The 24,135-nt window shown below is 39.6% G+C and overlaps 1 protein-coding gene across 1 annotated transcript in view; it reads right to left on the bottom strand.

The window, feature by feature from the left end:
* side-V (sidestep V) overlaps positions 1–22,871 on the bottom strand; it is a 307,327-nt gene extending 284,456 nt beyond the window's left edge. Inside the window, exon 1 of the mRNA XM_065239440.1 lies at positions 22,745–22,871. Within this exon, the coding sequence (XP_065095512.1) occupies positions 22,745–22,829 (85 nt within the window). The 5' untranslated portion in view covers positions 22,830–22,871. The remainder of the gene's footprint in view (positions 1–22,744) is intronic.
* Positions 22,872–24,135: the final 1,264 nt, after the last annotated feature.

Raw genomic sequence — 24,135 nt, 5'->3', positions numbered from 1 at the left:
TTCCTTGCATTAGAACCCTAGTCTTAACCACCTCAAACTAAGGAACAACGAATAGAAGATTAGGAATCACATAGATGAAGACTAACTAACTCATTTTTTTCCTTGTTTCAAGATCATCCTCCGTGGACAAAGCCGAGTCTTGTCACTATCAACAAGGCATAAAAAGTAACAAGGACTAAGATGTGTTCATTTGATTATTGAAAAATCCTGTTCCACTAGTTTGGAGTAGTCAAAACTAGGAATCGGTGGTAGATCTTACATCCCGTAACGTACCACGAAAAAGCGATCTACCCACGTTACGGGGCTTCCCGAGCAGTTGGGACGAATGCGACTCAACTTTAGGTTACTCTCATTGGCCGTGTATGTGTCTCCCGGAGCTACTTGGCCGGGTCAGCGGAAAAACGACACACTTTTTGCAAGGACTGGGACCACACTGAAACAAGGCACGGAGGTATTCTTGCAAGACAATATACCCATGATGGTAGGTTTCGGAGACAACGACTACGACAACAGCGACAGACAGCAGCGATGCATACAAATAATCGCCAAGAAACTGTGTCAGCAAAAGTGTAGGTAATTCAAAATTCATGGAAATTTACTCTGATGGAGGATTGGGACAAAAAGAAAGCACGAACAGAGAAAATGGGTGCCTTCAAGGTTTGATGCACACTGTCGTGGGTGACACGAAAATAGTGTCAGTTGACACAGTGCTTCTACTAGATTGGAAATTTGCTCTTTTATTGAGCGAACAAAATTACGTTCGTGAGCTGCTGGCTGGATATTTTTGCTCTTGTTGATCGATAGCACAGCACCAACCAGGGCAGTGTCATTTCAGACGACAACTTCTTTTGTTTACTACTCGTGACAGTTTTCATGGATGCAGGGAAGCAAATTGTTTGCGCTCGAGGGTCTGGCACTGGGTTGCTCTACACTATAGCAGGCGACGACTGGAATGAGCGCAAAATTGCGTAATTGAACAGTCATTTGTTCCATTCGTCGTTCAGCCACCATCTCGTTGCTTCACTCATCACCCCTCGCTTATTGATTTTCCTTTGGTTGCCATCAATTACCTTCTTCGGGCGGTGGCGGAGCACCACATGGAGCAACTTTTCCACATTAGCGCTAATCCCTCACAACGCACCGCGCCGACCCACTGACGTGAGGATGAGGCAGACACAAGACGGCCAGGTCGCTAAAGAAAGCGAACCGGCTTCTCGGAAATTGGAAAATTTTCCCTCCAAATAAATTAAAGGAACATAAATACGCGTATCGTTGAGGGGCGGCACGACGGGACCAATGTGTCTGGTGGATAATTCCTTGAGAAGTGATGGCCAGCGGAAAGCAATCAGTCAGGGAAGAGAAAGCAGCAGTACAAATCACCGTCCCCATAACAAAGCCAGAGTGAGGTGCAATAAAAATCAATCGTCCGAAATCGGTTTTATTTATTCGGAACGCACTCTAATCCCGTCCGAGATGGGTGATGCGTGTGAGTGTATCTCTTTCCAATTTTCTTTTACTATCTTCCTACTTTGGTAGCTGCTTTTTTATACGTACGAATATAGATTTGATTCTTAGAAAATGTGGTATCAGAGATGAAAAAGAAATCGTACAAAAGAAGCATAAAGTTGGCTTCTGGTTTTTAGAAAATAGAAATAAATGAAAAGAAGCGGCAGGAGGAACAACCGTCGAGTTTGGTCGAATATTTTCCGAATTCATATGTGAGCTTATAAGTCGTTTATGCAGTCTCCACGGTGGGCGATACTGAAGCATATTTGAGTTCTGTTTAATCAAATTCTGCAAGATCGAGTGTGTGAGTAAATGTCACTTATAGTTGAGAAATTTTTACTCAGTCTTGAGTGACCCAGCCTGCAGAATTTAAGTGAACTCAAATATGGGTCAGTATCAGCGGCCATGTGCAAGGATCTATGTCGTTTAAGTTATCCCCAACAATAATGTCAGCAAGGCATCTTAAAAATAAAATCAAAAGCATTTTACTCCTACATGAAGCACTTTCCTCCAAGGCTTCATTTTTCGATTTATAAACCATATTCTGCATTTGTTTTATTAAATTAGGTCAGTTTCCACACATAACTTTCCAGCATTTCATCATTTTACACCTTGACAAAAATTATATGAAGAGTTGACAGGTTTGTAGTGATGTGTAGCTGTGTAGCCAGTAATGGCGGAACTATGACAATTTATTTATTAAAAAATAAATAAACTATGTAGATACAATGTTGTATAGGCCAATCTAAAGGTTTTACCTCTAATTTGTTACAAAAATATTGCATTGTAATTAAATTAATAGGAACACTATTCCAGTAGTTGCTGTAGTTGCTAACTTTTAATCCTTAAATCGTGGTACGCATTGACTTCTTATGGATTTCACTATTATAGGTACACTATCTCAACTATAGGTGCAGAGGGTTGTTATATTTGAAACATGCAAATCTGCTTTAATTTAGGAGAGCTACTGATGAAAAATAACCTTATCCGATTTTCCCTCATTATTCCGGCATAACCTCCATACCGCAAGGATAGATTACATGCATACATATTACTGTAACAGATACCCTATATTCAGAATACATTGTAGAAAATATTTTCACAATGAACTTCGCAAAGGCATAGTCAACTTTCTACACAAGGGAGCACCATTTTTTGGACCCTCTGAATTCTCTTTTAATATTTCCAATTCATCCCACAAGTCTCTTCAAACTCACTATAATTCTAACAAGACGTCGCTTAATTTTCTCTGGATATTCCTGTCCGATTTGAACCTTGTAAGTCCTATAGAGTTGACACGACATTCACCTCAGAATGGTCCTGAAATCTTACTTAGAATTGTCTAGAAAATCTCCTAAATGTTCCCTAGAAGTTCTGGACAATATTATGTTCAAATATAGGGCCAACATTCTATGAAATTATCATCAGAATTTTCTTGGAATTCTCTTTCCGATTCTCTTGGAACACCTCTCGGATTTCCCTAGGATCGCCTAGGAATTTCTCGTGAACCATCCAGAACTGTGGAGTCTTAGTTGGACGAATTTTTGAGTACAAGGAGTCGTAGTCGAAGAAAAAGTACCGACTCTGACTCCGACACAGACCACGGACCACGTGCATTGGATTGGATTTGAGTGCCTAGCATGTAAACTAACGTGAAATGTAGCTGTGTTAACTTTTGTGTTGACGCCGGAGTAGACTGGCCGATACTCAGGGCTGGGGTGTAGCAAGCAATAAAAGAACACTCAACTTCACTGTATAATTGTTTACAATAGTCACTACACCCATTCCGGATCTGTGCGCGAGGGGTGCAAGCGAGCGCGCGATCTGCACAGGGTGCGACTATACTTTTGACTTAGATTATGTGACTATGTAAGCTATGTATCAATGGAGATGCATGGTAGTCTAGTCGCATAGGAGTACTAAGCAAAAGTCCAAAATTTGATAACTGCAAACAAATAGGGGAAATGTATGTAATGTCGACCTAAATGCTCCTAGTTTGGGCCCATACATTAATTCAGCAATCAACTAAATTTACAATAACGACCAAACATATCCATTAGTACCGTCCCAATGACGCATTCATCTAGATAAAATTGATGAATAGCAAATTTTTAGCGAAGGGGCCAATCTTAGATCCATAGGCCAACATTAGAACCATTTCCCCTTTTTTTGTAAATTACTTTATTTATACAGGCTCAATCGAATAAACTTTACAGAGTCAAGTTATCATTTTCTTTATACATTATAAATGTCTTAATTCTAAAATTAAAGGATTTGAACCGATTACTCGCGGTCTTCTCGAGGCTAGTGGATGACAATTGTTTGGATCGGGAGAGGGAAAAGGATTTTGGTAGGGTTAACCACCCCATTTCCGGTCTATTAAACACAACCCGCACTTAGTCTTTCTTAATCTAGCGCAGTTTAACACCAAACGGAATGTTATTATTACTGATGGCTTCCAAATTTATTCACCTTTCCGTACGTACCGTAAGATTTGATAAAGAGAAACCAATCGTTAAGATATTGTCAAAAGTCTAACACTGCTTTTTGACGCCAGGGCCTACGGATTCTAAACTCGGCCTAACGCATTGAAACGCCAATGAATTCACTTCGGCCTATCGGATGAAGATAAAAATTGATTCGGTCGGTGCGCTTCTTTTGTTTTTGGGAATAATGGGTGCAAACCTTCATATCACGCATTCTTATTGACTTCGTTCGGTAGCTTATTAACTAAAGGATTTATTTGAAGTTTTCTGCTCGATAGGCTCAAAATGGGCGCTTAGGCCGAAGTAGTCCTCTAGCCTATTTTGTGTACAAAAAGCGATCCTAGCGAAATGATGGCCAACGGGTTGACTCACTGGGCAATTTTGCGGGACGGGCTTCGGGTTTAACATGCTGCGGTCGGTTGATATAAACCGTCTGATGTACGCCCGCTCGCTTCTGCAGAAACTCGACCATTTTAAAGTACGTATGGTGCTCGTCCGTTGCAATCGATTCTTCCCATGCGGTAAGCGGAGCGTCCCAACTTGTCCTCGAGCAGCTCGATGAGGATTGAACTGAACTGCTCGACTGGCTCACCGAGTTGTTCCAGAACTTTGGTGTGGCGCGGAAACTCGTCCACAATTCGATGAAGCGCTTCCACGGTGTTGCTCTAGATCTTCGAGTACATGAGAAGGGCTCGGATGTGTTTTTTTTTCCGGAGAATGGCCTTGTTCGAGTAACGAGTCACTAAGTCTTCGCCGTTATCGTTATCGACTGGATCAAGTTGGCTGCCTGCCTGAAACGTATCATGAAATGTCAGCCAGTTGTTGAAATCGCCATATATTGGCGAGGGTGGTTGGAGCAGCAGGTGCGGTGGAGGGTCCAGTAGCAGCAGGAATGGTCGTAGGCAGCAACTATGTGGCTAGGCCTGCGTTCACACGGAAGTAAACTTTTTCTACCATTCCTCTCAGCTCCAAGTTTTTTTTTCCAATGATTCTCATCCAGATCTTCACATTTCTCCTGCAGGGTCTCGAATACGTCCCACACCTTCTCCAGACGATCCAATCGATGGGAAACTGCATGTTTATCCTGCTCGGGAACGTAGTCGGTGAGAAACTGAGCCAATCGATTGATCCCTTCGATGGCACTCCTTCTTTTAGCCTCCTTCATCTTGATCCGTTTTTCGTCAGGCATCTCGTAAACACGGCACAAGCAGTAAGGCTAAAATGGTCAAAAAGACCCAAGAAGCACCACGATGATGGAAGTAGATGTATTGGAGAGGTACTCACCTTGTAACTCTTAGAATGAGGCCTTTTGATTTTCAAAACCACGATCCAGGAACAATTTTTCCAATGGGTACGAGCTGATTTGGGCCACTCTAATGAGGGCACAATAGCGTCGAAGCGGTCGAGAATTAGACACCAGAATCCTGGTCACGAAACCAAGATGGATCGAAGTGTGCCTTGGCCGCGATTAAACGTGTTTGTTTTCTATTGTCGGGATTTTTTGCGATAATCTTCTGTCAGCGTTTTGGCTCCTGGCGCTACACCATCCGGAAGAATTTTCGTTTGAATTATTTCCAAAAGAAAAGCCGTGCCGTTCTTTTCTGGATACTAATTTGGTGAGCTCGTTCCTTAATGTTTGTGGTAATTCTATCGTAAATATTTTTTTTAAATCATTAAATACGCGTCAATCAAATTTTGCGCTACTGTTTTATAGAAAGTTTCAGTACATTATCAGCATCGATACTGTACCGGAGCGGGGCTTATTGTAACCAAAATTTTCGGAAGCATGCGATCTTGAAATGGGCTAATGGGTATACGGTAGAGCTATCACCTTCGAACTCCAGAGTTCAAACTTTTTACAGTCATAAAAAATGGTTACAGGTAGATTTTGTACATAATACCACTGCCAGACAGTAGGAGTGTGCTTGTAGATACATACAGTACATACAATAAATGAACGAATGAAAAATTGCATCAGTCAAATGTGTCAAAATTAGTCTGTTTTTTTTTATACAATCTTTATTCTAATCCTAACATATAAACATGTCTTACAAGCTAAGCTATTCTAAACTAATAACAGGCATTTATTTCTAAGAAGAATTTGAAGCTAGGCAAGGAGATCATATGTCGTTCTGTTTCCAAAATATATTGACTAAACTGAACAAATTTTCTTAGAATCATAATTTTGTCATCCCTGCTAAACTCTTCTAAGGTTGGAGCTATCAAACTGGAACAGGTTAAGAAGCGCATTAAACGAGGATCAAATCTGTTTAGTAAATGTCTAACAAAATAGTTCCATGACTGATTGACCGAAAAACGTTTACAAAATATATGCTCAAGATCTTCGAGGAATCCGCATGATAAGCAATTAGGGTTGTCAGCAATACCTATGCGATACAAATGAGCTCTGTGATCAATTTTCCTATTATAAAGTAAATAATGAATAGATTTTTCATTTGAGGTTCCTTAAGTTAATATTATTCCAGACACGTGGCCAATTGTTTTGTTCTTTAGTTTCAATAGTTGGTCTAGGCAATGATCCAATTTTATCAGAATATAGTTTTGTCATAGAAAAAGGTTGTGTTAGATCATGTTCGTAAAACAATTTCATGAAAGAAGGATACCTTTGTGGTAATATAGTAACAGGTTTCCTAATGACTACTGACTACTGATATTAGGCAGAATATAATTTTTCAACAAACACGTGTCGGTCGAATTAGGATTTATCTCAGGCTACTATTGTAGAAAAAACGTAATTGATAGATATTGGGCGGAACGCGTCGGAATGTTTAGAAAAATAGGGTGCACGCTTGATCCGGTTTAAGATACATTGTTGACTGCTTTCGGGAACGTGATTTCATTTTAATAACTTGTTTACTTGTTTAACCAGGGCTTAAGCAATCGTCACGTCGGTCATAGCTTGTTATGATAGCCTGAACAATGCGTAAAGAGCAAACCGAACAAGAAACATTGAACGTCGCGTCAAAGTGGAACTTAATGAAGGCCTAAGTGCTTTTTCGTAAATTTTAGTTTTCGGATTAGAAAAATCATCGGTTGCAGGACAGTGTTACCGATTTATATTGGATAATCCAAAGCTATGTTGATCATTATAACATTAAATTTTGAATGACAAATGATAAGACAATCTTATTCAAATGTCTGACCAAGGAAAAATGATTTATATAGTTTTCATAAAAGTTGACGATACAAATACTAATGAGGAAAGGAATTCCGCATTTTCTTTTCCCAAGTCCTTTTCCTCTCCTTCCCTTCCCTTCTTCTCTTTTCAGAAAGCGAGTAATGGCGCTATAACCATATGCCATATAGGGCTAGGACAAGAGTTAGTGCTCAGGTCCCAACCGCTAGAAGAAAATTGTAGCGAGCAAGGGAGCTATAACCTAGGCGAATACAGCATTCCCTCCGTATAGGTAACGTCCGCACACCGCTCTCTGTTGTCCTTCGACTGAGGTCGGCTGGATCGATTGAGGGATGGCAGTGGGTGGGCGGTGCCGTCCACGCTTGTTCGGAGGGAGGACTGTACGCTCGAACACAAGGGGTAAATACCTGTGTTCCATCCCAGGAGATCGGACAACCAAGGAGTGTACATTAACTTTCTTAACTCTGTCACTCCCAACGATTTATATAGTCTATTTTCAAATCCTGCATACGGAGCGGTTGGTACGGTATGTCCCCGCTCTTTGATTACCTGTGGATTAAATGTTAACCACTGTCTATACTTATTAAGTAGACATGGTAAACATTCACTTCCACAAAAATTAACTAAACGCTACACAGTAGGCCTGGCCGCTTTATTGTTTGTTTCACATCCTTGATGTGCAGCAGGCATTAATAATGACAAGAAAAATGATAGATGTATATCTATCATTTTCCAGGATTCTTTCAAGTACTGGCTGTGTATGTGTAGACTAGACTAGACTAGACTAGAATCCTGGTCACGAAACCAAATGATTGTCACAGAAAAATATAAAAACATATTGCGCCCTCTGTCTATAAGCCAAGAAAACCATAAAAAACAAGTACAATCAATGTTTTTCAATACAAGATCATTTTCTTCATGTTATAATTTTTTGTTATTAAAATTTATTTTAAACTACCTTTCGTTTGATATTTTGATCTTTGAAATCGGTTTTGTGGTTGAACCATGTTATGAATTTTTGAAAAAATATTTTTTTGTAAAAATCGATTTTTTTTTTATCACTCTAAAATGGAAATGGTCACCCTAATGATAATAAAATGATAAGGAACAAAACTATCTATTCTGAGAACCACTATATCATTTTGCTATGGAATGGCTGCTATAAGAAATCTTACACTTTTTTCAATCATGTGATCATCATCATTGCAAGCGATAAATGTTGGCATTTTTGGCAACTTGGCCTGACCTTATTGACAGCCCAAGGTTACACTAGCCCTCCCGGGCATGTTTTAGTGGCCCCGAAAATGTTCTGGTGCCCCCGGGTATGTGATCAATATTCAACAAGAACCAAAACCCATCGTGCGACAAACATGGCCGGTAATGGCCTTATTGACAATCTACGGTCATACTAGCCCTCTTGGTGCTCCCGGAGAAGGGGCCAATTTCCGACAAGAACCAAAACCCGTCGTGCGACATACTAAACTTCATGGGCTTTCAAAACTTGGCCGGAAATGGTATAGAGGGTCATTTGGGTCTCCCGGGCATGTTTCAGTGCCCCAGAAATGTTCCGATGCCCCCGGAGAAATGTACAATTTCCAACAAGAACCGTATCAATAAGCTTTAAGCGTACCCCATTCTTATGCTAGAATCTGTCCAAAGTTTGTGTTTGTTTTGATTCGCCTAATAAATTTGACAACGTTCAATGAGGGGTTCGTGGATTTTCTTACGTACTACTTGATCCAAAAGATTGAGTATGTTTCTTCTGTACCTTACGGATAGTCTATGATATTATGCAGCTGAATAGCTTAACCGGCATCTTGCATTGCGTCATCGAAGCTTCCTGGAAGCTTTCACACGAATTAGACAGTCGTCGTACCGTGTCACTGTTTACCTTCGTCGTCGTCCGTTTGTACCTTTGTCATAAAAAGGTCTCATCCAATCAAAAAAATGTCACACACGAGCGACAGCTCGTTTTTTTTATTTTTCATTCTTTCAAACCAACCAGCAATGCCTAAATGACATCCTGTGCGAGAACACTTTCTCACATTCATTGCACCAACGAAAATGAACTGTCAACTTCAGCGCGACTGTCACCAAGTTGTGAGAATGACAATCCACTTCTTTCACTCTCGTCCTGACGGCAGTGGAGAAACAACATCAACACCATTGTAGAAAATTTCTTTCTAGTGTCAAAGACCTCACCCGTCACCCCTGCATTGCTGCACCGGATGTCGAATACCACCGAACCCTTTTCAAAAACATACTTTGCCAAGATTCTCCCGCTGTGAGAGAGCGCTGCGGTCGCTCCACTCGACGCGATTAAATGCAATCCAATACCTCCTTCTTGGTCCAGTTCGGTTGACGCGTTGCATCGCCCTCTCAGCAGGATACAGCATTGTCCACTTACTGCAGCAGCAGGTTCTTTACAATTCAATAAAAAAAAACTCGTTGAAAGGAAATTCTACTCTCGAAAAGATTCTTGGTTCGTGGTAGAAATCATTATTTCTTAATTTCCGTGGAATTTTTTTTTGTCAGTTGCTGCTGCACCGCAGTTGCCGGGTTGGTGGTTGGTTGGCATGGATACGGGGAACAGCAGAGCAAAACAAAAAAATGAACTGCCCTGACCACGGAAAAAGGAACCTCGTTATCACGATGTTAACAAGTTTGTGTTTGTTAGAGTAGGAAAAGGTCTCCCAGGAAGATGGAGAGGACAGCATTTCGACTTTTTTTTAATGCTGAATGAATTATGGAAGATGCAGGAGGGTGAGACCCAGGCTGTGCTCTAGGGATGAGTTAAGGATGTGTTAAAAGTTATGCGGGGAGGATTTGCTTCGACTTCGGTGTTTTCATTTGTTTTAATGAAAATACCGATGTGCCTGCCATTGTGATTCAACACAGTGTACACAATTTTGATGCAGTTTGACAGTGAAATCACTTGGGTATAGACTGCCAAGGCAGATTGGTTTTAATTCGTTCATCCTGGATTATCCTAGAATCACACAAATCAGTGAATACACAGCAAAAAATTAACTTTAATATTACATCCAAGAGGATGCACTTCAATCATGACGAAAATCTCATGTAATTTTTATGGCCACAAAAATAAACAAATGCAGTAAAAGTGGCGTAATGTCAGTTCATGGACCGTATAAATGATATTTTGTCCGTTTTTGGCAAGTAATATTTGACCAAATTTTCGACACAATTGAAGTGCATCCACTTTGATGTGATGTCAAAATTATTTTTTTGCTGTGCAGCCAAAGGCCAATATGCCAAATGCTTAAAACTCGTGCAGTCAAACTAACAGCAGCATCAAAAGATGTTTTTGTCTACCTGGTGGTGTACGGTATTGTTATGTTTTTTAAGAGTTGGTTGGAAATGCTAACATGAAGCTTTAGTGTGATGATTTATTAGCTAGAGAATGATCTTTAGAAGAATGTAGGTGGATAGTTCCGTTAGAGTACGGCAGTATGAAAATTGAATAGAAGTTGAAAATGAGCGAAGGGCCATTAAAGCGACAGTTTTCAAGATGACGCACATTTTTGCCTAGCCCGTACGATGTACGCGGGGACTTGAAGTATGTCTCCAAGTCCACAGGCAAAAATGTGCGTCATCTTGAAAACTGTCGCTTTAATGGCCCTTCGCTCATTTTCAACTTCTATTCAATTTTCATACTGCCGTACTCTAACGGAACTATCCACCTACATTCTTCTAAAGATCATTCTCTAGCTAATAAATCATCACACTAAAGCTTCATGTTAGCATTTCCAACCAACTCTGAAAATCGTTAACTTCGCGTATGAAGTAACATAAAAAACACTTTGAATGTTTTTTAACTTTAAAACTGGAACCATGACATATTTTCAAACTGTCTAATAAAACTTAATTGTTACAGAAGTTCAGGGAAGTTAAAGGAACAATATTAGATTTCAGGGATCTTTTATTTTTTTTTTCGTATAAGTCCAATTATTTTCATTTTCTTCAGGGAGTTTCGTGTGGCCTTAAGGATTCTAAAGAACATCAGGAAACAAAGTAGAAATTCAGTAAAATTTAGAAAACTGCGCAGAGCTTCAGATAGCTAAAAAATCATATAACTCAGGAAATAACTTCGTTGAAATGGGAACTTTTCTAAAGTTTGTGGCTTTTTGTAAAAGTTAAGAGAGCTCTGTTTAATTTGAAGCTAGCTGATGCCCAACAGTTAACCCGACAACTCAGCAGTAGCAAGAGACTTCTCGAACTGGGTGTCAGAGTCGGCTTGATACCGGGTGATCAAGGAACGCGATACAAAGTGTGAAAACACTAAGATTTTCACATATATGTGGTGTATATGCGAGGGTTACGGTAAACGACAGTACTCACTCACTGCTGCAGCGGGATCTCCTACGGCGTGCGACGCTGCTCCTGAACTTGTGACCGGAAACTTGCGGCGTGGGCTGCAATCAATGGTTTTTTGCTGTATTGGGAGAATTGTGGTTCTTTCGTCTACCACATACGGCACAGCAGGTGTTGCTGGCTCGTTTGGTTGACATGAATCATGAGACATTCATTGACGGAAATCGGCTGACCGTGGCATGGCCACATTGGTCGAGCCGAAAAGGTATCCTCCTTGACGATTAAGTCAAGCGGTCTGAGGGAGTTGGCCATTGAGTACGACAAAGCTTCTTTGGTAATTAGGCCATCTTGACTTTCGAGCCGCCGTTTGAGAACGTTTATCAACGCGGTACAATATGTACAAGAGGTCCTGAGAATGTTAAATCGGTCAGGGAGATTTCCGTCAGAGTATTGTAATTTAATTACTTGAAGGCAGGCTCTCCATCCCTACAACAACATACGGACGAAAATCCACGGATTGTAACCAATTGGTTAAAATTTCAGGGAAACTTATAAAAGTTTGGGGTTCCGGGTCATTTGACCGAATGCCGTTTGGACGAATGCCGTTTGGCTGAATACTGATTGGTTGCAAATTGATAAACGAAATTGGAATTGAACCTAGCCTGTAATGTGCTCCGTCGCTCTTGCTGGCACAGTGTGAAACTCTTATATTCTAAAACCTTTTAACTTGCCTCAAGTATTGCGTAGTATGGACAGCCCCAAAAAACTACCCATGTTTAAAAGAAGGTACAATGTTTTAAATGCATTTGCTGTGCCAAAAATGACTAGAACATCAAATCTCCAAAAAATTGCTTATGTTTAAAAGGGCACCTGGATAAAAATCATGCCAATTACATAACTAAAAAGAACAGCTCATGGTTAAGGTGTTAGATCCCTGTAGCGGTTTCAAAAAATTGATTGTTTTTTGTCCTAAATAATAGTTCAAAGTCTAAAGAATACGGGACAATTGGTTTTATACCCGGTAACACTTTTTTCGGATTATTTTGGGGCGGAGACTAGGGGAGTACCTGGGCGCTCCCGGCATGAAATTTATCTTTAATTGCGTTTTTCTCGAAACCATGTTTTTCAAGTCAGAAATTTGAAAATTAGACCACATTTTTCAAACGTGCGCTATTTTGTCTAAAAACAAGATTTTTACTAACTGCCAGGAACTTCACTAGTTTCAACATTCTAGTTTATGAAACTTTTATCCATTTTGTTCTAGGACTACCTCCGGCTGCAAATCATTTCCACCCGCAAATCGCTTCACGCCGGGGATACCATTACTAAGACGACTGCAACGCCACCTCGCTGCACTTTTTAAAACCAACATATTTTCAATAAAATGCTGAAAACCGCATTCTTTTAAGGTGTTTCTGTTCGCAAAAAAAAAATGGCGGAATTTACTCTTTTTTGGCTTCTACCCTGGTCTAGCCCCTTAAAATAATAATTAATCAAGTAGGGTTTTTGATCTAATTTCCGTCCTACTAAGCACAACTCACGCTTTACCTCTCTTTCTTCAACGGGAAAATTTTTTCTATCAAAGATGACTTCTAAATTTATTCCCCTTTCCGTAATTGCCGTTGAATTTTATAACGAGCTACACATTGTTGATATATTGTTAAAAATCTAACACTGCTTCTTGATTAAAAATTCGTCCTACGAGTTCAATTCCATCCAAACGCATTTAAACGCCATTGGATTTTCTTCGTCCTACGGATGAAGGTAGAAAAAGCGAGTTCTCTAGGAGCGCTTCTTTTGTTTTGAGAACAATGAGTGTAAATATTCACACAATAGGTTCTAATAGGCTTTGTGTTGTAGCTTGTGAACTAACGCAACGGTACAAACGAATTACTGATTTGTGCACGGGGAAATCATTGATTATACTGATGTTTTCTGCTCGATAGAACAGAAATGGACGATTACGACGAAGTAGCGCTCTACCCTATGTAATTTTGTAAAATTTCCCATCTTCATAATCTAAAAAAAATATCAGTGTTCACACGGCTGTCGACAGAAGCAGGCCACTCTCGATGTGTGTCACGCGATCGTCTGTTTACTTGGCAGCATTGGCCATTGTGTGGTCTAGCATTGAGCGATCTTGAGGCAACAATCAATCATTGTGAATCGATTCATTTTTTTTTTTGAAAATGTTCGATTCACCGATTTAATTAATGATTTTGAATCGATGATGATCAAACTGATCTTTTGAATCGATTCATTTTTCAAAATGGCACAAAAAAGCTTCAAATATAAAGGATCATAGGAAAATTGGTGCAGATTAACTGATATTTCGTTACATAAGCAATCTTGTTATGACATTTCACATATAATAGTCATTGTGTAGTAAATACGTAATTGTGTAATTGTGTAGTAAATACGTACGCAGTAAATATTGTGAGTGTAACAAACATCTTTGCTGGTCATTAAAATAGGTGTAGGCAAAATAAATTTCTGAATTTTAGGTTATGTTCATTGAACTCAATTTTATTCTACATTAAAGTAAAGATGTAAAGTAATTGCACCAGAAAACTCAAAGTAAAAACATTAATTGACTCACTCACTAGAATTAAATATTAAATGTGCCTGGTCAGTGAAATAGGTGTGTTACATAAAACTATAGTATAGAAAGCTTGACAATAATAGCATAAGTTTTATTAGACTAATGATGCTAAGTAACCGCTGTGCCCTCCATTGTTAAGTAGAACCTTGTACAATCTTATTGGCATTGACCCAACCAAACACTGACAAGTTTCCTTTGGTATAGCATACCACTCTTTTTGAATGGTGGTCCATAGGTGATCGTTATTTGAAAATGCTCGACCAGATAACTTTCTTTTAAGCTCGTTCCATTATATTTTTGATGGGGTTGATGTCAGGAGATTGGCTAGGCCATGAAATAACCGACACTTTGTTTGCATAAAACTATTCCTTTACATACAAGTGTGTTTCGGATCGTTGTCTTGCTGAAAATGCCATATAAGAGGCATGTTCTGTTCTGCATAAGAGAGCATAACCTCCTCCATGATTTCTTTGCATTCAAATGTGGTCATGATGGAGTTAATACTGAAAATAAGACCTACTCCATACCAAGAAAAACAGCCCCAAATCATGATGCTATCTTCTCCATGCTATACGGTCTGTACCGTGTACCGCGGATCGAACTCTTTACCGGATGGTCTACGTGAGAATATAGTAAATGACTATTTTGATTTCATTTGACATGTGGAAGTTTTTGCTCAGGATACTTGATTAGGTGAGTGATTTAACAGGTTATGATATTCGTTTTATTGGTATTAAATAAACGATTTAAAAACGAAAGATTAACATATGAAACAGAACGGTTAAATGGTCGGAGTGTAAAAGCAGGTAAGTACGGAAAGTGCTTAATTCAGATATCCCAAAACTTATCCGAGAGGGATCCCAAGAAAGCTAATTGAGCCATGCGTTTTGCATTGAGCCGATATCGATTCTGTGTGGTTTCACCAGTTTTCAAGAATAGCCTCTCTGACGGAGCACTTGCTACCATTCTTGATAAATAGTCTCGAGCAATGGGGTTTACATGGGGATATACACTACGGATTTTCTACCATAATTGAAAAATTCTGTCAATATGCCCCCATGGCGATCCAGTTTTGACATAGCAGAGGACTGATGAACCTGAAATATGTCATAAGAAGTGAATGTTTGTTCATATGTAGATTAATAACATTATATGCCATTTCGTCATGAATATCCCACAGGCGTCCAGTTTGTTTTGGTGGGGGACAGATGTGTGCATATCATCGTATACTCTTTCGGTACTTCAGATCTGCATAGGCACAATTTTAACTGCCCGAGCGTGAGCTGAAGACTCCAGGTACAGGTCAATATTAAATTGAACATGCAAACAAAAATCGATTAATCGATCCAAAAGAATCTATCTTTTGTGTTTCGATCCAAGATCACCCATTGCTTGTGTGGTCCTCCTCATTGTTCTTCATCAGCAGTTCTTTCGGGCGATGCCTCATCGACTTGGGAAAGCAACCGTTTCGTGATGAATGTGTGAGTGATGACCACGTTTTGTGTCCATTGCTGCAATGAAAGCGCTCTGCACCTCGTTGGCGATACTGCCATTCAATGAAATCACTGGAAGCGGTACACGTTCTGATGGAGGAGGCGGAGATAAAGTGTTTATTGTGTTGTACCTTTTTACTATAGTTTTACGATTTTTTGTATAGAGATAAAAAATACTCGGCTCTGCAAAGATAATTCAATTGAGCCTTATCATATAAATTAATAAACAACCAAACAAAAAATAATCTTAAAAACTACAAGGGACAGCCCTATGGGGTTGTACGCAATGGTGACGTAGGACTACGTGGTCTTATATAATAAAACTTATTTGTTAACTGCAGCAGGAGCTTGTTTTTTTGTGTAGTAATAGGAATTTGAGCGGGGTTCTCTCTGTGTATACTCTTTTTCATGACGCGCTTGACATAGATGGCCCACAGTGACTCACGAAGAGCTACTGATCCCGATCAATAGCGGTGCGGCTCTGTTAATTATACAAACAAAAACAGTTGCACATTCGTGAAATTTTCAATAAAGGTATTTTGAAAAATTATGAAGTCTTAAATTTAACAGATGCATATTAGTATTTTTGATCCATTGTTGTTAAAATTATTGAAATTGGTCCAGGGGCAGCTGAGTTATTAACGTTCAAAATCTTTCATAATTTTGTTACATGTTCCATTTTCGGTTTTTACAAAGTGTACCCCCATATTGAAATCACAGACGTAGTCCTACGTCAAAACAAGAATTGTGGAGAGTCAAAAGAAATAAAAAGGCCCGGATCGTAAAATTCTACTAAGCTTGCTACAAACCGTTTGGTCGTTCGACTAAATGGCGTTAGACCAAATGGCTGGACAACCAAGTTTTGGGACCTTGTTTTAATTTCAGAGCACTTCGTTGAAGTTAAATGGACTATGTAGCAATTCAAGGAACTTCGTAAAACATCATTCAAGTGCAAGACATACAGTAAAAGTTCATTAAACTTGCTAGAAGATCAGGAAGCTTAGCAAACTTTGTAGAAGTTTCGGGTAATTCCGATAAAGGTAAAAAAGTATCGTTAAAGCTCGGCATTGTCCTTGTAGTCAATTTGGACCCAGGCCACTTTTGAAAAACTGTTACTTTTTTATTTGTCGATGGATTTTACTAATTCTTTCGTTACTAGGTGCGTCAACCGAAGCTCTGTTATACTAGATAAAATAAATTTACCGTATCTTAACGAAATTTCAGTGATTTTTTTTATAAATTTTCAAAGATTTGCCAAGTAAATTTATTGGACTTTCAGTTACAATATCAACCTTATTTTGGAAGGGTGAATTTCTGATAGGGTCGTTGAAAAAAATTACCCATGAAGTGGAATGTTTTGATGTTACAGATATTTATATCACGAGATATCAACCATATGTCGCTTCCTTGTGCAAAGATGTACAAGATAACATGATATGACTATGGATATTCTATGACACTAAAAAGAAAATGATCAAGTTGGCACTTAAATACACATGTAAATCTCTCTAATAAAGCAAAAAAAAAACTTAAATACACATTATATAACGCTAGCTACAGATCCTGCTCATACGAATGCTTTCCGTCTTCAGCAAAGTTGATCAGATGGACATGAACTATCCTAAGGAAAAGAGTTTAGTTCAGAATTCTCTAACTAGTGTGCTAGTGTGATGCTCATTTAGAATTGTTTGTTCTAACTTAACATATGGACTACATAGATGGTTTCTGTCTTCAGCAAAGTTGATCAGATGGACAAGACTTATCTCAAGGAAAGTTTACCGCTCCGAAAAAATAATAACGTTTTGATTTTTCAAAAAATATTCGAAAAACTATCAAAAATCTATAACAATCACAAAAACATGTTTAGCAAACTTAGATGAATTCAGTACCCAACAGTTACGGCTAACACTAGGAAGCAACTGAAGGTCTATTGCTGCTTTTACTATCGCCAGTAGAAGTTTTAGGTCGAATCTTTCTTGATTTTTAGGTTGTAGCATTGTCCGAGTACCATGATGATAATGTAGAGGTACATTTTCCACTTGCCGGGTGGGTCATAAGTACAGGTTTCGGCGAACGTCTACCAGAATGAGACACGGTAAAGAAATTTCTTGTCCTGGATGGACAGCTTCTGCCATCACTCACCCTTCTCCTTCTCGTGGAGGAGTTGAACTTAAAGGTTGGCAACGGTCAGCGTATACTGGCTAACAGGTCCAGCAGTGGCTGACGATGTCGCGTTTACCAATCTTATTACTCGTTTGGCATCGTTAAAGCAAGAGGAATGAATGAAAAACTCACATTCGTGTTATTTGATGCACGTTTTACTTTTTAACAGGACAGGCACAGTGATTATCCTCGTATATACTATGCAATATACACAGATATAGCTCGTTTAACCATCCATGAGAATTTGGCAATGTAAACAAACAATCTCAAAAGTCATAACTGCAGGGTTGCCAAACTCATGCCAAATTTACCTCAGCTTTCAGCACAGATAAAGTTCTCGGTACAAATTGAGGTGTGCAGAGTTGAATACCCCTTGGAAAGCTAATTATTTACGAAATGACTTCAACAGCTTCAAAGTTCAGGGTTTTTAAAGAATCAGAAAATGTTTGTTTCTGTGGATGCCCGGTCATTGTCAGATATCAACGTAAAGAACTGCAACTTCTGAACTAAGACTGCCCGAACAAAATGGGTTTCAGGAAAGAGTTAAGTAAACATCCAGATGGCTAGAATGGTAGAATAATTAAACGTACAGTACAATGAAACGATCCTTTCTCAAAGTAAGCAAGCAGGTCATGAAAATGTCAATAACTAACAGAAACGTGGAACAAAAGGCAGAACTAAGTTTACTCACCCCACCTTATGCCCTGTTGTGATGGGTGAGTGACATAACCAAATTTCAATGCTCATATTCAAAATTGGACACAAAGAAGTGAAGCTGCCATTTCCATCTCAATCCCAACTCAGAACAAACATCATCCTGCATACTCAAGTTCCTGCCCTGCCTCATAACACTCATCGCTTCTCATTAGAGCTACTTAAGAGGCCGCAGAGCAGGGCTTCTCCGTTACACAATGCCTATTGCCATCACCATCAACCGCACAAAAACAGTAGCAGAGAAAAATCTCAGAAAATTGAGATTTTCCTGCAGGCAATTAAACACAGCTCAAGTGGGTTGCCCACCATCAGATGAATAGCATTCTTTCCAGCACTTGCCACAGTGCTGAAGTAAAAAAAAAACCAAAGTCACGTTCTTCATCTCTTCTACTACACTGGCTCGCGTCGAATGACTGGCGGCGAAGGCTCACTTTGCTAGGCATCGTTGTTAACTATTTTCGGGTTGGTTTTCGCAAAAAATATAAAGGAATACCACTAGAAATGGTGAATTCTCACTTCGGAGAGGGAAAGAGAAAAAAGTAGAAAAAATTACACGGATCTACTCAGTAACACAAGATGTTGGCATGAAATGGAAACCAGTCGGAGTGGCTTGCCGCTGTGGTGCTGATTTTATAGTGGGTAAATTTCCCGACAAATTGGTTGAAAATTTCGAATGTAGTTGAACGGCATCTTAGTTCATAAATCAAATTTTCTTCACGTTCTATTAGGATGATTCAAAAACATTATTAAATTGATTCCAAGTTTGCGATGCCAAGGTACAAAAGGCTATAACAAGGCTTTTAGCAATATCATTATTAAGTAATTTAATTTGAATGGCCGGTAGTACAAGCAGTACATTCAAATTTGCACAATAAAACTCTATTTTTGTTTTTGAACGACCCTAAAGCACAGAGAGACTCGAACTGAACTGAGTAGGCTGTGGAAAATTTTCCTCTTTCAAGAGCAATATGCACAGCGAAACGTTCGGAAACAACACAGTGAATTTTCAATTACTCCGCTCCTTGTTGAGATAAGGAAAAAATGAGTTTTTTTTTACTAAATGGAAATATTCAAGCGCACACTAAGAAGACGGAAGATGGAAAACAGACGTACGATGGGATCTAGATGATGGAAGAGCGGCAAAAATGGAAGACAGGAAAACTTTTGAACTTCTTTCCATTCCGAGTGGCTCCCGGAGTCAAACTGCCGCATAATTCCCACCAGAGCAGTCCAATTTTCTACCAAAAACACTGTCAGAGAGAACTAGCGATATCGATGGCTTTTATCTCTTCCCTTCTCCGTCCTTCCCATCAACGTGGGATTGATCCCCTGGCTTCAGAAACCATCTTTTACAGAAACAAATTTAATGCCATCCAACACCAGCAGCGGCAGCAGCCACGTCGTTCGTGTCGGCTTCGGCAACAGTATCAGCAGTGGCATCCGCCGCAGTCCTATAAAACCAGAAAACATCATCAGAAGCAATATGCTGCTACATCGATTCGATAATCATCTCCGTTCCCACCGGTGGGAGTTTTGTGTGAGCCGAAGCGAAGGTTCCTGCAGAGGACGGAGGAAAATGGAGCCGTTTTCTTGCCGGGAAATTGGACCAGAACGTGGTGGGACTACGATTTGATAGTTTGGAATTGAATGTGAAATGTGCATTTTGAGTGGGTGGATGGCTTGGAATTTGAATTGAGTAATTTACATTCAAATCATTGTAGGTCATGTAAAAATCACTTACAAACCGTTACAAACTAGTCCAGTTCAAAAAAGGTCGAAAAACATTTGTGGAAATTTCACAAATCGATTTTAACATTCTATATTGGCACCACCGGACACGCGATGATTGAATGAACACCGGCGAGACTGGATAGAATTCGATTTTGAAATCTGTGTTAGGGAAAGCGGTTTTTGCAGGAAACCGGTGATATTTTCGATCACGATTGCAACAGACGGACATTTGTGTAATTTCCAAAAATGGCATATTCATAGAAAAATTTCCAATCGATTGGCTTGTTTAGAATTAAAATCCATGCGCTTTTGACAGACTTATAAATGGTCAAAGCCTGACCACTTTTCGTAGCGAAAGATGTAATCTTACGTTACAAAAAAAAATTGCATAGGAAAATTTCTATTCACTTTTCAGTATAAAGAACCTACCATCGGAAAATTAACCCTACCTTTAAACCTTAGATTGGTTTTGCATACAGCGCCTTTAGAAAATGATCACCAATCATGTTAGGAAGTCCAAATGTCCGAAGTAACAATCAAGTACCCATCATTTCAAACTGTACATAGGGAAATTTTTGACCTACACACTTAGAAAAAGTCACCAACTTCGGTAGTTCATTTACCGAATTCTCAACAGCTGAACGGTCGGTAATGTTTTCGGTAATCGAGAACATTACCGAAAAATCTGTTAACTGGACCAGCAAAATTAGCTGTCAAATTTACCGAACAATCGATGTGCATTGCTTGATTTGTAGTCAACTTTACCGGAGAACTGTAATTTTGAGGACGATATGGAAATGGAAAATTACCGAGAGATCTGTATTTTTTAAAAAGGTAAACGACTCAACTGTAATTTGCTTTAATATTTCAAGGTAGCGGTCACTGCAAACCATGCAAAAATTTGGCTGCAGTCGTGATCAATGTGTTAGTGTTGAAAATTGATTCACCAATGAAGAAAAACAAGTTTTTGTCGGAAGGATTCGGCGGTCCACTGAAAACAGGGAAGCATTGGATGAAGATTCCAAATGCTGTTTTCAGATCGTCGCCAACGGGAATGGAACTTGGACCGACAGAAAAAAAAGCAACAGCATCGGCCATCTGCAATCGGTATTTATTCAGGTAACGAAAATTAATTACTTACGGAAAATATCTACGATTCGCTCATCTTAGTGTTGCATAACAGCTTCCAGAATTTAACCTTTTTATTTTTCACAAACCGAACGTTTTCAAAGTCGATCGAAAATCATAATATGGTGGATTTGACGTTTACCGAGACCGTTACCGAAGTCAGTAATGGAATACTTTGTTTACCGAAACTTCAGCAAAATATTTCACCGAAGTCAGTGATGAACGAGGGGTGCGGCACATCTAAATCTCGATTTCAAATGGTCGATAAATCTCACACTAGTGAATCAATCTACGAAAAATCTTTTTTCATCTCTTGCATCTAAACCCATCTACTCGCATCGCTCTCCACCTTTTTACAGGAAATCTTCAAAATCATAATCAATCGTGTTTCTATCTATTAAGCACGAGTGCATCTCACAACAGCAAAGCGGAAATTTTGCTGCATCTTAGATAGAGTCGCCCCCCTCGGTGATGAAGCTGATTTACAGACCTGCCGGTAAAAATAATCTGTATTTTTTAGCATTACCGATCAAAGGCGGTAATTTTTTTTACCGAACTCAGGGTATCGGTTCAAGTGTGTATTTTTGTAACACAAACAATGATAGAAGAGCAATGATTTGTATCGATTAACTTGATTTGTTTACATTTGTTACTTAGGACCAATCTTGTATGCGGTCACAGTAGTCGACACATTTTCTGTGATAATCGTCAAATTACAGTACTATGACAGGCTCTGTCATACGACACTGTCGCCGAAGATCTCACGAATGTATGCATTTTAGTTTTTCTCATAATAAGATCTGCTGATGTTATGCTTGATTGAATTCTGAAAATAGCCAGGAACGTTGTCCTAGTAACAACATTTATGATCAGAAATGGTTTAATTTACACCAAATTGAGGAATTAGAACGAAATCATACATGTCATATGATACTTATTTGTTTTTTTTTTGCTCGAATGTTGTTCTACCGTTTGTGTTGCGTAAGAGACACGACGGCACAGAATGAGAGTACGGATACAAACAGACTGTCGCGCACGACAACGAAGCGGGTGTACTAAAAACGTCAACAGTTTCAACCCCTGCTTAGGACCTTTTGAATAGTTACGCGAGAACTTTTCAAAACGTCAAATATAGAATTTATTGATTATACTCATTGATTTTTCTTCCAAAATGATTGAAGACTTTCATATTTCATGGAATAATTTAGATGGTTTGAACAGCTGCCCTATATTGCGATGTGAAGCAACTGCCAACAATGACATGGACACATTTTCCAAGCGATGTGATAATTCAATTATCCCTCCCCCCCCTCGTTTTTTTTTTCTCTCGGATGGTTGCTGATATCAATTTTCAACACAACATATTCACCAACGGAAATTCAGAGTGACAGTAATATGACTCAACAGACAAGGGCAGGAAATTCCAACTCACCATTCTCATCGCCAATGACGGAACTGGCCTGAACGAGCGGGCTTCCCTTGGCGGACCTCCGGCCTACGTCGCTCAGCTCCAGCATCGCACCGAGGCTCACCAGGATCCATAAATAATAATACTGCTTTGTCACGTACTTTGCCATTTTTTTTCTCTCGGCTCTTCTAGCCTACATCCACTCACTCACTCACTCTTTACAAGATGGCACAACAAATATATTTATTCTACTTGAATAAAAAAAAAGTAACAAAAATCGCAATCACAATTCTTCTTCTTTTCAATCTCCACCAAGGAATCCTAGTCGACGAGATTAGCTTCTACTTTGCGTTTATACCCGGCTTTTTTTTTCTTCACGCAACAACTAGTGGCATTTTTTCTTCCGCTTCCGAAGCACCGTTTGGAAGGACATTTCCGCGTAATTTCATAAAAGCACCACCACCTGTCGTCCCCTGATTTGATCCGATCCGATCCGACCCAAGCCAGGCCCGGTTTCGATTTCTCGGCTTACTTTGTCTCGGGTGTCACAAATTTTCCAACTTCGCTTCTTCGAATCACGGCACACTTAGACTACGGTCGAGAAAGCAGCACATTTATCGGATTCCTTCACAAATTCACACAGCCAAGTTTGAGCTGCCGAAATTTCCTCCCGGGAAAAGTGGCCACTTGCGGTTAACTTTGCAACACAATCACATCGCTTTCGCTAGACCCATTTGGAAATTTGCTTCGCTGACTTCGGGAAGGAAAAGCAAAGAAAAACACAAACTGGAATCTGATTGCCTTCGGTACCTTTTTTCCCGGTACACATTCAGATCTTTTTTCTTCTTCGCCTTCAGGGGGGGAGGGGACCTTTTGAGAGTGGAGACGTGACTTTGGATTTCCGCTCCGATCGATGAAATCCCGCGTCCCAATCCACCACGGTTGATTAGAGTTCCATTAGGGCAAGCCGGAGAGTCTCTTCGGGTGGGTGTCCTTTTTCTTCCTGAATATTCAAACAGCCGTATGGGATGAAAGTTAGCCGGGGACCCGGTGAAAGTGACACCAGACTGGCAGATTTATGCGACTCGGTTGATTAAAATAAATTCCCCTTTTAGGCCGGGGGTCGTCCGGGGCTTTGGGTTGGCGTTGTTTCTTGGCTCTTCGGTTCAATGAAGTTCCGCGAAGATGGATCAATCCCGGTAATCTGTGAATGGGACGAAATGGACGAAAGGATTAGGTTTATGAGAGTTAAGGTTGAATGGAGAAGGGAGAAAAAAATATTGAAAATGGAAGCATCCGTTGCCTTTCAGAAGATGCTCGCATTTTTTCATGTATTTTAAAGGCATTTTTTTTTTCAGATGAGTGCCATACAATTTTTCACAAGATGATTCAATTATGATATAATTTAATTAACA

The sequence above is a fragment of the Ochlerotatus camptorhynchus genome, unplaced genomic scaffold (genome assembly GCF_037179485.1).
Source record: "Ochlerotatus camptorhynchus isolate MF236.1 unplaced genomic scaffold, CSIRO-AGI_Acam_v1.1 ptg000055l, whole genome shotgun sequence".
In the NCBI taxonomy this organism is placed as follows: Eukaryota; Metazoa; Arthropoda; class Insecta; order Diptera; family Culicidae; genus Ochlerotatus; species Ochlerotatus camptorhynchus.
Note: the sequence above shows the minus strand (reverse complement) of the source record. Positions and strands in the feature narration are given on the sequence as shown.